Source organism: Cannabis sativa, chromosome 9 (assembly GCF_029168945.1).
Source record: "Cannabis sativa cultivar Pink pepper isolate KNU-18-1 chromosome 9, ASM2916894v1, whole genome shotgun sequence".
Classification (NCBI taxonomy): domain Eukaryota; kingdom Viridiplantae; phylum Streptophyta; class Magnoliopsida; order Rosales; family Cannabaceae; genus Cannabis; species Cannabis sativa.
Window position 1 is genome coordinate 36,051,161 of NC_083609.1, and position 14,029 is coordinate 36,065,189.

Below are 14,029 nucleotides of genomic sequence, written 5' to 3' on the forward strand. Positions count from 1 at the left end.
AGCTAATAAACAAAGAGTGTTTTTCATCTTCTATCATGGTATCAGAGCCATATCCCTTGCGGGCAAGTGATCCTATCCGATCCACACCTATACATATAGTAACCATGTCCACTTTGACACGGTTCAAGATTGATGAGCAAAACATAGCCATCATCTTGAGGGGGAATGTTGTGGATATTGTCCCACATAAAATAAATGGTAGAGAATAAGGCCATATATAAGAACATGGGCTACTCCACTCATAGCCAATTGGTTTTGAGATGGAACCCCATGATTCTCAACAGTTAATGAAATTTGGGGGAGAAGATTTTGGAGGAATAGATAAAGAAGGTAACAACATATGCTCTGTTCATGATTTTAACTTTCAAGAATGAAGCTCATCTTGTCGTGTGTTGCCCCTAATGCTCTGTTTCAAGAATGAAGCTCATCTAACGAAAACTATTGAAAATTAGATGTCAATATTGATAATTAACTACTACATGATAAACTTTATAAAAGAGTAATTTGAGTTTAGAGCTACTAATTTAAAATAAGATCATAGTTATTAGTCTTAAAAACTAAAATAGTTTCGTAAAGCAGTACCAAACAACACAAAGATTAAATTGTTTAGAAATTAGAAGTAATAAAAGTTCATGAGAAATACTATTGAATGCAAAAGAATGTGACCCTCACCAACCAGTAAGTCAGAATTAACAATATGCATATTCTGGACAGAATCTTGACAGCTCCCAACACCATGCTTAGTTTCGTGGTTTACCTACACAAATAGAGTAACTAATGAACTACAAAAGCCCACTAAATAAGCTAAAACTAACCCAACTTACTTATCATAACAATAAGTATCAAACATATTATATAAATAATAACATCAAGGAGCCTTTATGACAGTCAGGTTTGAGTGCTACAACCTCTAGGGTAATTCTAAAACTATTATAAATCTTAATGACGATGTCCTAGGGCCACCAGCAACCACTCCCGCAGCCAAGAGCACCACCCACCCCCGACCAAAACTCCATTGATGTTAGCGGTGTGCTACTGATATGTCAAGCAAAGACTTTCATCTAAAACTTTTTTCAGATGCTGATTGGGCCTCTTGCAGTGACACTAGAAGGTCTGTTTCTGGCTACTGTATTTTTCTTGACAGATCTCTCATCTCTTGGAAATAAAAAAAATCAGTCCACCGTTTCTCGTTCTTCCACTGAAGCTGAATATCGGGCTATGGCTCATGCCACTTGTGAGATCACTTGGCTGTTGGCACTTCTTCGTGACTTTGGCATCCAGCACAAAGATCTCGCCATCCTTTACTGTGACAACACTGCTGCCATTCACATCTCCGAAAATCCCTTATTCCATGAACGCACAAAGCACATCCAGGTTGACAGCCACGTTGTCCGAGAGAAGACCCAAGAAGGCACACTAAAGCTAATTCATGTCACCACCAAAAATAACATTGCCGACATCCTCACCAAGCCTCTTTTACCAAGCTATTTTCAATCTATTGTAACCAAGATAAACTTAAAAAACATATATAGTTCATCTTGAGGGGAGGGTATTAGTTTTTGTGGCCCACTGAGCCTTTATTTTTGGCCCATTTCTCTAGGGTTACTTTTCTTCCCTTCTCTATAAATAGACCATTTTTATTTACATTAAATAATTTTTGGCATTACTGCCGAGTGAGATAGCTAATAAACAAAGAGTGTTTTTCATCTTCTATTACCAACAGAGCAAACCCAAAACATCCTCGAATCAAAACTAAGATGTCAAGGATCAAACCTAGAATGACTCTATCATAAAATGACATCCTTTTAATCTAAACATCAATTAATTCACCATAAATAGAACATAATTAAGCATGAACAATATCAAGAAATATCCACAAACTTGAGAGGAGGTGTCTACCTCCTTTGCCGAACACTTGGAAACTTTCTACTCCTTGTTTCTTCTAGATTTCTACAGAAAAATCACAAGGATTCTAAGCATTGATTCCATAGCCAAAATCACTAGGAAAGAATTGTGAAAATGTAAGGAACTTAATATTTATCCAGAAATTTTGCTTGATGGTGTGGACAAGGTTATAATTAGTCTCCAAACAATGTACCAAACTATAGTCTAAAACTAATTATGATTTTATGTGACTCAAAACATATAAGATAATACTTGATAATTCTCCAAAATTATATTCCAACATATACCATATGCTAATATAATTTATTTAGACTTTAGTGCATAATTATCTAAATTAATGCATCAAAACTATAAGTGACCCCAAACACAAAACATCATGCTTCTCTTCCTTCTTTAATTTAGATAATTAATTTAGATAATGATTTCTTGCATAAACTTCTGCAGACACTAAGTTGTGTTTTTTGACTTTTGGCTCTTGGATCAATTTTTTTGAATTTTTAGTGGCTCCTTTTGTAGGCTCTATTTAGATCGGTTTATTTTTCGTTGGGGTTGGATAGTCATTAGAGATTTTTTTTTATTATTTTGCTCTGATACCATGTTAGAATTTGGGGATAAGGTGAATGAGGTTCCATCTCAAAACCAATTGGCAATGAGAGGAGTAGCCCATGCATCTTATATATGGTATTTAGTTTCAACGTACATTATCAATGCGAGAATCTCTAACATTTCCACTTAAGATGGTGGCTATTTTTTTTGCACACCAATCTTGTACGATTTGATCACAAGTGGCTCTTTTAGTTCACAGTGGCTCTTTTTGGCTTACTATCCCGGAATCACAAGCGACTCTTTTGACTTGTTTTTTTTGGAATGTTACTACTTAGAATGTGGGATAAGATGAATGGAGTTTCATCTTAAAACTAATTGGCAATGAGAGGAGTAGCCTATGCATCTTATATATGGTATTTAATTTCAACACATTATCAATGTAGGATTCTCTAACATTCCCCCTCAAGATGGTGGCTATTTTTTTTTTTGCTCACCAATCTTGCACAACTCGATCACAAGTGGCTCTTTTAGCTCACTGTGGCTCTTTTTGGCTTACTATACTTGCTGATCACAAGTGGCTTTTTTTCCATTACTTTGGCTCTTGGATCATTTTTTTGTTCTGGATTTTTGGTGGCTCCTTTTTTCTTTTGGCTCTACTTCGATCAGTTTTTTTTTTGGGTTGGATAGTCGCTAGAGATTTTTTTTGGTTTATTTTTGCTCTGATACCATGTTAACATGCGAAAGTGTATGGTTTAGGTAGTAGAATAGGTGAGTGTATAATAAGGTGCATGAGGTTCCATCTCAAAACCAATTGGCAATGGGAGGAGTAGCGCATTCCTCTTATATATTCTATTATTTTTTTACACATTAGAAATGTGGGACTCTCTAACAGGTATTTTTAGTATAAAATCTGACATTCTCTTCTTACACCTCTATGTACGATGTTCTTATTCCTAGTGAAAGTAAAAATATTTGTCTACCTTTCCACTATGATTTGTTACTTTATATGTGCTTTAAGTGTGGAGTAGGTTATGATGACAAAAGTTGTTCCAAAGAGACTGTTATATTTTTTTGATGCTACAAGTAATAAGGTTTACGCTTTTTGAGTTTGCTAGAGTCTTATCTCTTGTAGGGGGTGATCGCTTCAGCTAGTTGGTGGTCTAGGCTCGTGATTTATATGATTATGAAAAGAGATTGATGTTGGAACTAAGTAACCCGAGGTTAATATGACTCAAGTTAAGGATTCAAAGAAAATTGGAGGATGTGGATTAGGGAATGTATGGCATCAACTTCAGTTGCCATAATTATAAATGGAAAACCAAGATAAAAGATCTTGGGTTTTAGGGGCTTAGGTAAGGTGATCTTCTTTTCCCTTTTCTATTTATATTAGTGGTGATGTGTTAGGAAGAAAGATTGACAAATCAGGAGAGTCTAAGAAGTTATTTGGATTCTTGGTAGGGAAGGAGAAGATCCAAGTTAGCCATTTACAGTTTGTAGATGATACGTTACTTTTTGTAAAAGGCGAGATTTCATTGAGTAATATAGTTTTAGTGGTTAATACATTCTGTGCGATCTCAGGATTGAGAGTTAACATGAGAAAGAGTCAAATATTTAGGTATTTTCTTGGAGGAGAGCGTGATTTCTAGGTGTGCTTTATCCACCGAGTGTCAGGTAGGAAACTTGCTAATGAAATATCTTGAAATTCCTTTACGGGGATCCCCTAATAGAATTGAGTTTTGGAGGCCAGTTATTGAAAAATGTACAAAGAGGATGGATGGTTAGAAATGTTCCTTCTTGACAAGGGGGCGGGGGAGATTAACACTTATCCAATCAGTTATTTCCTCTCATCCTATTTACTACCTTTTTATATTAAAAGCACCAAAGATGATGCTACAAACATTTGAGAGGATGATGACAAACTTTCTTTGGGAAGGTGGTGATCTTTCGAAAGGTGAACACCTGGTTGCTTGGGAGGAAGTGTGTAAACCGAAAGCGGAAGAGGGACTAGAAATTGGGAGGCTGGATGCACACAACAAGGGATTGTTGAAGAAATGGCTATGGAGATTTCCTTGTGAAAAAGATTCACTCATAAAGTGATCAAAAGTCATTATGGAATATCAGATAACTTTTGGGACACCAAATTAGGTGAGAGAATGTCCTCCGAGGACCTTGGAAAGGAATTTCATGGCTATATGGTAATTACTTAAGTTTAGTGTCATTTCTGGTAGGGAATCTGGTTTTGGAAAGATGTGTGGATTGGAGAGAACTCATTGTTGAATTCCTACCCGAAATTAGCAATTTTGGCTAGATCAAAGAGCATGTGCATCAAAGATATGTCAATAGTAGAGGAAGGTAGCTTTCGGGTGATCAATTGAGACTTTAATTTCAGGAGAAAATCTTTGGACAGGGAAGTTTTGAGCCCATATATCAATTGATTGTAGAGGTTGGACGCCAAAATTTGGAGAATCATTCTCTTGTAAATTTTCTTTCCTCTAGTTTACTTCAAATTAGTGTTCAATTGATTTAGATTGGACCAAAACTCTTTGGAAAAGTAGTGTACCTGTAAAAGTAAAAGTCTTGGGCTGGTTGGTGGCTTTAAGAAAAGCAAGTGTGCATGAGGTTTTGGAAAAGAGAAGACCATACATGGACATCTCTTTTGACCAATTTTTTGTTGTAGATTTAGTTATGAAACAATTGAACATTTGTTACTACAATGCACATACACTCAAAAAATCAGGTGTTAATTATACAAAGAATTTAAGTCAAATTGAGTTTTCCATGTTTGCTACGCAAACTAGTAGGGGCAAAAGAAGAGTTAAGTTGTGGAGGTCTACACTTTTGGCATTATTATAGGGATGTGTGGACCAAGTGAAATAGTAGAATCTTTGAAGCTTTTGAGAGATCAGTGGAGAATTTTTTTGAGAAAATCAAATTTTGGGTAGTCACATGGATATTATAAATTCATGCGTGTGTTCTCTATTTTACTTAGTTACTTCTAAATTTTATTTCGTTTAAATATACGAGCGAGTTGGCCTGATTACTGTGTGAACAACATGGTTCAATGAGGACCTGAACCTAGACTTGGAACAATAAAAACACTCATGGACTCTCTTTTGTCATCTAGAAGAGAAATATGGTGGCCATTGGGTTTGCGGCGTTGCCTTTAATAAGATTGTTGATAATCAAATAAGAAATGAGAGGCTTGTTAATTGAAGTATTAGTGAAAATGTTTTGCAATATTATTGACGAGTGTTGCTTTAAAGACATTAATTGAAGGTGGCTTCTACTCATGGTGTAATGGTCGAAAGAATTCCCTATTTTTGAAAGGGTTGATAGAAGGTTGGGAATAATAATGAGTGGGATCAATTATTTTTGGTCTCAAAAGTGAACCATTTTAAGTCTTACAACTCAGATTATAAAAATTTACTTTTGTTGTTTAATACTTATACCACTTCACGGGGTTCCAAGACTTAGTCCTCCAAATTTTAGTATGAGCAAGCTTTGTCTAATAGTGAGGATTATTGAAAAATTGATGTTAATCCTTAGGGAAATGAGGAGCCTATTTCTTATTCAAGCTAGCATCATCATTATATTCTTGTTCGTGAGCAACGACTTTAAAGGTGAAATTATAAGAACAAAGATCCGCATAAGCAAATTAATGAACTTAAGTTAAAAATTAATTACTTATCAAGATCTACTTGTTCAGAGAACTGGTTACTTCTTAAGAACTTGGAAAATAGCCATAATGCTTGTCTTGCTAAAAATAAAATTTTTTGTAAGTAAAGGAGTTGAGCCCCTTGGCTCTAACATGGAGACGACAATGCTTGCCTTTTCAACAAGCCTTCTTCTAAAAGAAAAAAAAGAGACAAAATAACAAGATGAAAGGCTTTTTTTGTTTTTTGTTTACATGACAAAACTAATGAGTTGGTTGTCATCGCATATGTTTGTTTAGCAACTTTTACTTCGATGGTTCGAAATAGAGGCCTCAAACTCCAAATTAGCAATGTCTCCCTAATAAACTAATTTTTTTTTTGAATAATGAGCATTGACTTAAGCCTTTTACTATTATGTGTAAGGATAGAGCAGTTTCTCAAATTCATGTTCTTAAAGCTTCATGGTGTGATGATTTTACTTCTTTGTTTTATCATGGTTACTGGGTGGTAGTGGACCTTGATATCGTGAAAGTGTGCTTAGAGGTGTTGAATAATAATGTTGGCTGCACACGGTTTACCACACTCATCTGTGTGCGCTCATCAAAATAAAACTTCTTAATAAAGTTCTAGATTTTTAACCTAGTTGTTGGTGTAAAATGTCTTATAAGATTATTGTTGTGTTTGGCAAATCGTATTAAAGGTAGTTTGGATCTGGCTATTTCTAAGAATCAAAGTACTTTAGTTTATTTATTAGGGTGTGGTTAATGTATAGGTCCATGATGATGGCCTTAGAAGGCTACCTTAGTATTATGATTCAAGATTACATTGTAATAAAGTAGATCGTTTTGCTTTGAAGAATTATCCTAGATGTGTTTGGTATGGCCAGGAAATCTCTATTTTTTGTATTTTCTGCAATTAAAGTAGATTTACATGACCTATCACAGTGTTTATTTATAGTAATAAAGTTTGTCTTTTGTTAGGAAAGCCATGGAAGGCCAAGTAATAAATTGTTTTAGGAGACTTGAGATTTTTCATATTGAGATTAATTTTTTGGATGTACCAACAAGATCTTTTTCTTTTTTTTTTTAAGTAAAAAATGGACTCTTCAAAATCTTAAGAGCAAAGTTTTTAGAATATTAAATAGTTAATAGCTGTTATTGTTGTCTATTGTAAAATTTGGTTAAGAGTCTATTATAGGTAGTTAGTGTTAGTGAGAGTTTTACTCTAAATTGTATTGTATCCAAATCAGTATAAATAAAGCTCTACTCAACCAGTTAAAGATTGAGCATTCATTTCCACTGTATCTACCTTCATTCTCTCTTTCATTTCTCTTTCTTGCTCAATCTTGAACTCTATTTCTTAGAGTTCTTTCATGGTATCAAAGCCATGTCTAATCAAGGTTACAATGGCGATAATGGCAATGGTCCTTGAGTTCAAATCGATCCACCAACTGGTTCAAGAATCGAACAAGCACAAGCTCAAATTCCCCTCCCCAACAATCACCTCCTTCCCCTAAATCTCAAATTAGATCGTACAAACTATACTCATTGGCGATCCCTGGTTCTTGTAGCTGCCTGTGCCTATGAACTTGGTGGCTACTTTCTTGGCACCATTCCTCAACCTCTAGCTCTCCTTGCAGGTAATGTTCCCAACCCTGCTTTTCAACAATGGCTTCGTCTTGATCAATTCTTGATGCATTGGCTAATGAATTTTGTCACTGAACACATGCCTGGACATGTTATCCATTGTGCAACCTCAATTGAGATCTGGACCACCTTTGGTTATTGCCACAAGATCTCGAGCTTGACTCTTCCAACTTCAAAATCTTTTTCAAACAATCAAGAAAGGCTCCTTATCGATTGAAGAATATATACTGAAGATGAAATAACATGCTGAATTTGGCAGCTACTGGTCAATCCATCAAAGATGATGATTTGGTTCTTTACATTCTTGGTGGCCTAGGATTTGAATACGAAGCTGTGATTGTCAACCTCACCTCTCGATCTAAACCACTCTCTCTTCCAAAAGTTCAATTCATGTTGCAAAGTCAAGAGATGGGCATTCAACAACACACAATAGACTCTCTTCATAATATTCAAGCCAATATGGCCAATGTGAATCTCAGCAACACCAGAGGTTCATATTAAAATTGAGGTTCTCATGGTGCATATCGTGGTGGTCGATCCAACAATTTAAACAGATGAGGCCATGGTAACAGACCTGTGTGTCAACTTTGTGGTCGTGTTGGCCACATTGCCCTTAAATGCTACCAGAAGTTTAAATAACATTCACAGGAGCAGCTTCTGCCTCAACATCATCTTCCAAGAATGGTGACAATCCTCAAGCTCACCTATCTAAAATCAACTCCACTCCAGATATCTTAAGAGCCTGGTATTTGGACAGTGTAGCCACTCACAACATGACAAATGATGCAGACAATCTTGCTACTGCTGCTGACTACAAATGGAAAGCAAAGGTTGTTGTAGGTAATGGTTCCTCCTTATCAACTCATGATTAAGGCACAAGTTCTGTTTCCACCACATTTCCAAACCAATCTCTCATATTACAAGACATCCTTCATGTGCTTAATGTTACCAAAAATTCACTTAGCATTTCTAAATTCACTAAAGATAACAATGTCATTCTTGAATTTGATGACCCTGCTGTCTTATCAAGGACAAGAAAACCAGCCATGTTCTTCTATAGGGCCATCTCAGTGAAGATCTCTAGAAACTTCGAGTCTCTCCCACCTATTCTCAAGATTCTATCAATAATGCTCCTGTCTCTTTCAGTTCCCAGCCTAAAGCTTAGAATCATACCGCTACTAGCAACCATGTTCATGACAAGTCACAAATTGCTAACATCTGATATTGTCAACTTGGTCATCCATCTCAATTTATTTTGAATAAAGTTTTACCTCAAGTTGTTCCTAATGTCAAATGTAAACAACTTGATTTTTGTAGTGCTTGCCAAACTGGCAAATTACATCAGTTTAGTTTCAAACCTACTACAAATAAAATTGTTCATCCTTTTCAACTTGTGTTAACCGATGTATGGAGCCCCTCTTTTTACCCCTCTAATGATGCCTTTAAGTACTATGTTAGTTTTATGGATGATTACACCAAATTTGTTTGGATCTTTCCTATGAAAACTAAATCTAAGGTCAGCACAATCTTTCAATTCAATAACTTTGTTGAAAGAAAATTTCACACTAAAATTCAATTTGTGCAGTTTGACCTTGGCAAAGAATATGAACCATTGTACAATTTATACAAAACCATAAGCAGTGTCCAAAAAAATTCATGCCCTCGCACTCACCAACAATAAGGTCGAGTTAAGAGAAAACATAGACATGTTGTTGATATTAGTTTAACACTATTTGTACAAGCTAATATGCTCTTAACATTCTGGTGAGAAGTTTTTGCTTCAGCAACCTATCTTATAAATAGGCTCCCTGCCCCTGTTCTTGACCATGTCTCACTTTTTGAGAATCAACCACCAAATTACAATATGCTAAAAGTGTTTGGATGCTCTTGTTTTTCATTGCTTAGGCCATATAAACAACATAAAGTTTGCCTTTAGATCATCCAAATCCAAATGTGTCTCATGATAAGAAAGAGTACAAAAGAAATATCATTATTCATGAATGTTCAATCTCAAAAGTTGTTTAAAAATCAATTTTAGGTATAATAAAGTTAGTAGAATACTTGATTTAAAATATAATTAAATTGATAATAGCATTCAAAATTTAAAAAATTATTTATGTATATTATCGTTTTTTTTATTACACGTATTTAAAATTTATAAAGATAATTTTAATTACAGGTATAGTAACTAATATGTACGTATTTTTTTTGGAGAGAATATATATGTACTTTTTACATATATATATTTAAGGGCATAGATTCAGTAAACACAAGTTTTGTCACAATTTGTTAACACAAATTTTAGACCTTAAGATGAAACTTAATCCAACCATCTATATTAAAATACATATAAGTACTAAATTAAATATAAAGGCCTTCCATTTATTTATTTATTTATTTATTTTTCCTTTTAATTCTAATCCTACCATCAAATTGAATATGATGATTCAAAATGTACATCGTAAGAATTATTGAACTATTTTTCTCTCCCCTTGAACTCATTGTCCATGAAAACTAGAATCATATTGGACGGTTTTACCACTAAAGGTGATATTGATATACTATGCTAGACAATACAATGCCACTCCCAATTGCATTCTATAATAATAATTTTAATTCAAAAATTTTATATTAGGATTAAGTTTTATCTAAAAGTTTAACTTTAAAAAGATTAATACGGGTAGCCATTTGGATTCTTTGATTTCTTTCTATAAAACTGAAGGAGAGAGACAAATAATGAGCAATGATGTGTATTGTGTATTTAATTTGGAGCCAAATCTTCTGTCCCAATTTTTCTCTGTCTCTCTATCCCAATCCAATTAAAATGCTCCACCTCAATTAAATGTATATTTCCTAAAAGAGTGAATATATTTTTCTTTCCAAAATAAAGAGAATTAATATATTTAAGGACCATTTTATTTTATTGTTAATAATAATTTATTGTCATGTCATTATTTTAAAAAAAAAATAATGAAGACACTTGAATAAATTAGATTTTACCCTAATATATTATTAATATTAACGTAAATTGTAATACTAATACATTTAAAAAAAAAATAATATATTATTAATATTAATATTTAAAAAATATTAAAGATAACATAGTTTAATTTTTTTAAGAAAAAAAAGAAGATTCTTAATAAAAAAAATCTGAAATAAAAGAAATAGGTCTATTTTTTTTATATAAAATTATATTATTTTTTAACTAAAATGTTATTTTATTCTTCTTCTTCTTCTTTTTTCTAACGGAATTTATTTTATTTTATTCAAGTTTCTTTATTGTATATTTTTTTTTATTAAAAAAAAGTATGAAAAGAACATTTAACCCAAAAAAAAAAATTTCATGAGAAAAAATTAATGGTAAAATAAAATAGTCTTTAAATATATTAACTCTATTGAAAAAGGGGATGTACATTTTAAATTAATTGAGGTGGAGCATTTTAATTGGATTGGGATAGGGAGACAGGGAAAAATTGGGACAGATGATTTGGCTCCATTTAATTTAATCCTACGTGCTTAGAATTAAAAAAGAAATTAAATAAAAAATAAAATATTTTTTTTCTTAATTTAGTACTTATATGAGTTTTAACATGGATGGTTGGATTAATTTCATCTAAAGATCCAAAATTTGTGTTGAGAAATTGTGTCAAACATTGTGTTCATATAAATCATTCCATAATTAAGTAATTGATTTATTATGATACTATTTTGTTTAAATTTTTGGTGTCACTATAGACGGTGGATGTGGTTATTGATGAAACAATAGCTTCGGATCCAATTTCCTACAAATTGTCAACCTTTCTCCAAAACACAAATGTTGAAGATCATTCTTGTTTCGCTTTCCTCACCGGCAAAAGCTTATGGAGATATGATAAAAGAATTGTTAACTCAAACATTCTTGGTAATTGTACTATATTCCATACAAACTAATATTTTTTTCAGTTTTCCTATATTTTGTAGTTACTCCTATAATTTGCATAGCTTCTAAATGGATCCTTATAGAAGTTTAAATGAGAAAATGATTGAGATTCTAAATTATAATGTATTAACATGTAGATAGTATAAGATTATGAACTATCTTTGATGTGATTAGATTGGTACAATGGAGCCATCTCTCAGCCACAATTGGTGTTAGGAGATCTGATTGAGGCATTATTTCCTACTGGAAATTACACCACAACATATTTTAGAAATATTGCAAAGGTGAGTGCATACATAAACTATATCAATGTTAAAATCATATATCCAACTTTTATTTCTATCTCATATTATGTTTGAATTTTAAAAATTAACATTTAAATCATAACATTCAGGATGAAGCTGTGGTGACCATTGGTCCGGACAAGTGTGATAGGAATATTTCCACCGCTATGGAGCCTACAATACCACCATGTATACCATAAACATAGGCTTCCTCATCATATTCTAAGACAATAATACTAAAACTATATATACGTTAATATATTATTACTTCAACTCTAGCATATAAAATAATTTAATATCATTTAATTGAAGTTGATAGCATTATTAGTTTGTTCTTATGATTATCACGAGTGATGAGATGAAAAGGATTATAGAAAGAAAGAAGTTTCGATTTGCCAACCATGGGCCCAGGTTCCCGGACAGGGCAGTGTCACTTCCATTCTAGGAGCAGCATAGATAGAAGCTTAAATTGTCCAAGGACTTTCCATGTTTCATCCTTCAATAGTCTAAGCAAACAACTCAATTATGAAAAATTAGATATAAAATATGCCACAATTATGTCCTGATGTACTAAACCAATTTTAGGATTACAATATACCTAGAGTGTACTTAGGTAGAAGTCAGCATCCTGGTTGACATCATATAATCTTGGACACATGACAATTAATGTTTAGGTTTTCGAAAACATTTTCCAACCATGAATCCTCAAATTCATCAAGGAACGATGTGTATAATAGATTTTTTGCATCTAGTGGCCAAGAGGGGAACAAACCCAAATCAACGCCTAGGTTGATAGTGTGCACTCACTAGGCGCCCAAGTTACCTAAATCGCATCTCTAAGCAAATCATCTTTGATTTAGACAATTAGGATTCACATGCGTTCTTTCAAATAGGAAAATAATGAGATACGAAAGAAGAAGATTCCAAAATAGTTCGACCTTGACCCAACATCCAGGTTGATATATGTTGACTTGGGATGCTTTCTACATGCTCATAAAAGATGTTTTGCAGTCATTTTCTTTGTATTCATCAAATAAGAGGATACAATCACTTTTTGATATTAAACAAATCAATCTAGTGGCGGAAACATTTGAGTGGTGCCCAGGACGACAACCCCCCAGGTTACCAGTGATCGGGTTAAAATATGGGGGTAAACCTGCACACCATGAAGCTTTCTAACAATTCCACTTGAGTAAACCTCAATGAACCCTTGTTCCAAGAACTCTTAGGTGTTGTTGTTGGGTTTTATGCCCTAAATAAAACTCATTTCAATATAATCAGATTTACTTATTAATATAGATCAGAAATAACATTTAATGTTGCATGGTTCACATGATTTATTTCATGATTATATGTACATAATGTATAAATTCATCTGAAACCCTTTTCACATACTTGATCCTGTTTATTGTGCCGTCAACACATTGGAAAGTAAACATGACTATGTGAATAAAGTTTCCTAGATTTATCAGACATAGGGTTTTACTGATATGATAATCTACAACAGAGTTTACTTGCATTTGGAGAAGTGCTATGTTCTTTCCAGAGCATTGGTTAAAGTAAAGCTCAGGTTGGATGCATGGAGTATGCATCGGAAGGGACCGATATTGAACTTTGACTTAGATTTAATTAAACTTACCGTAAAATCTATTCAATTCAATATCGCCTAGTTGATCCTAGATCAAATGATCTTAATCCTGTTTTGATTAGGCTCAATCTTGAAAGGCTATTCGTGTTCCTTGAATTGTTAGTTAAGCCTACCTTTTGGTCAGGGTGATACGTACTTTTTGGGAACACGGTAGTGCAATTGAGTGGGAGCGCTAGCATAAACATGGAATCTATAGCTTCTATCTGGCGAATAGTAAGCAAAGGATGATCTCCTTCGAGCTTGACCAAACGAACATAAATGGTGGAGTACTCATTTCACATAAGCTGAAATATCATTTATACGGGGTCAAGTGTTTTAAGGAATAAATACATTGTAGGGTGTAACGGTAATTTAATCCCTTTACAGTGTAGATCATTCATATAGAGGATCATTGATCACATTAGGATTATAACAATGGATAACTAATG

General features: G+C 33.5%; 1 protein-coding gene across 2 annotated transcripts in view; it reads left to right on the top strand.

Moving 5' to 3' along the window:
- The window catches only part of LOC115721273 (uncharacterized), a 28,343-nt gene extending 16,052 nt beyond the window's left edge, over positions 1-12,291 (top strand). For both annotated transcript variants that reach the window (XM_061103796.1, XM_030650539.2), the window contains 3 exons: positions 11,486-11,651; positions 11,844-11,953; positions 12,064-12,291. In XM_061103796.1, the coding sequence (XP_060959779.1) occupies positions 11,486-11,651; positions 11,844-11,953; positions 12,064-12,153 (366 nt within the window). In that variant the 3' untranslated portion in view covers positions 12,154-12,291. The remainder of the gene's footprint in view (positions 1-11,485; positions 11,652-11,843; positions 11,954-12,063) is intronic.
- The last annotated feature ends 1,738 nt before the right edge of the window (positions 12,292-14,029 follow it).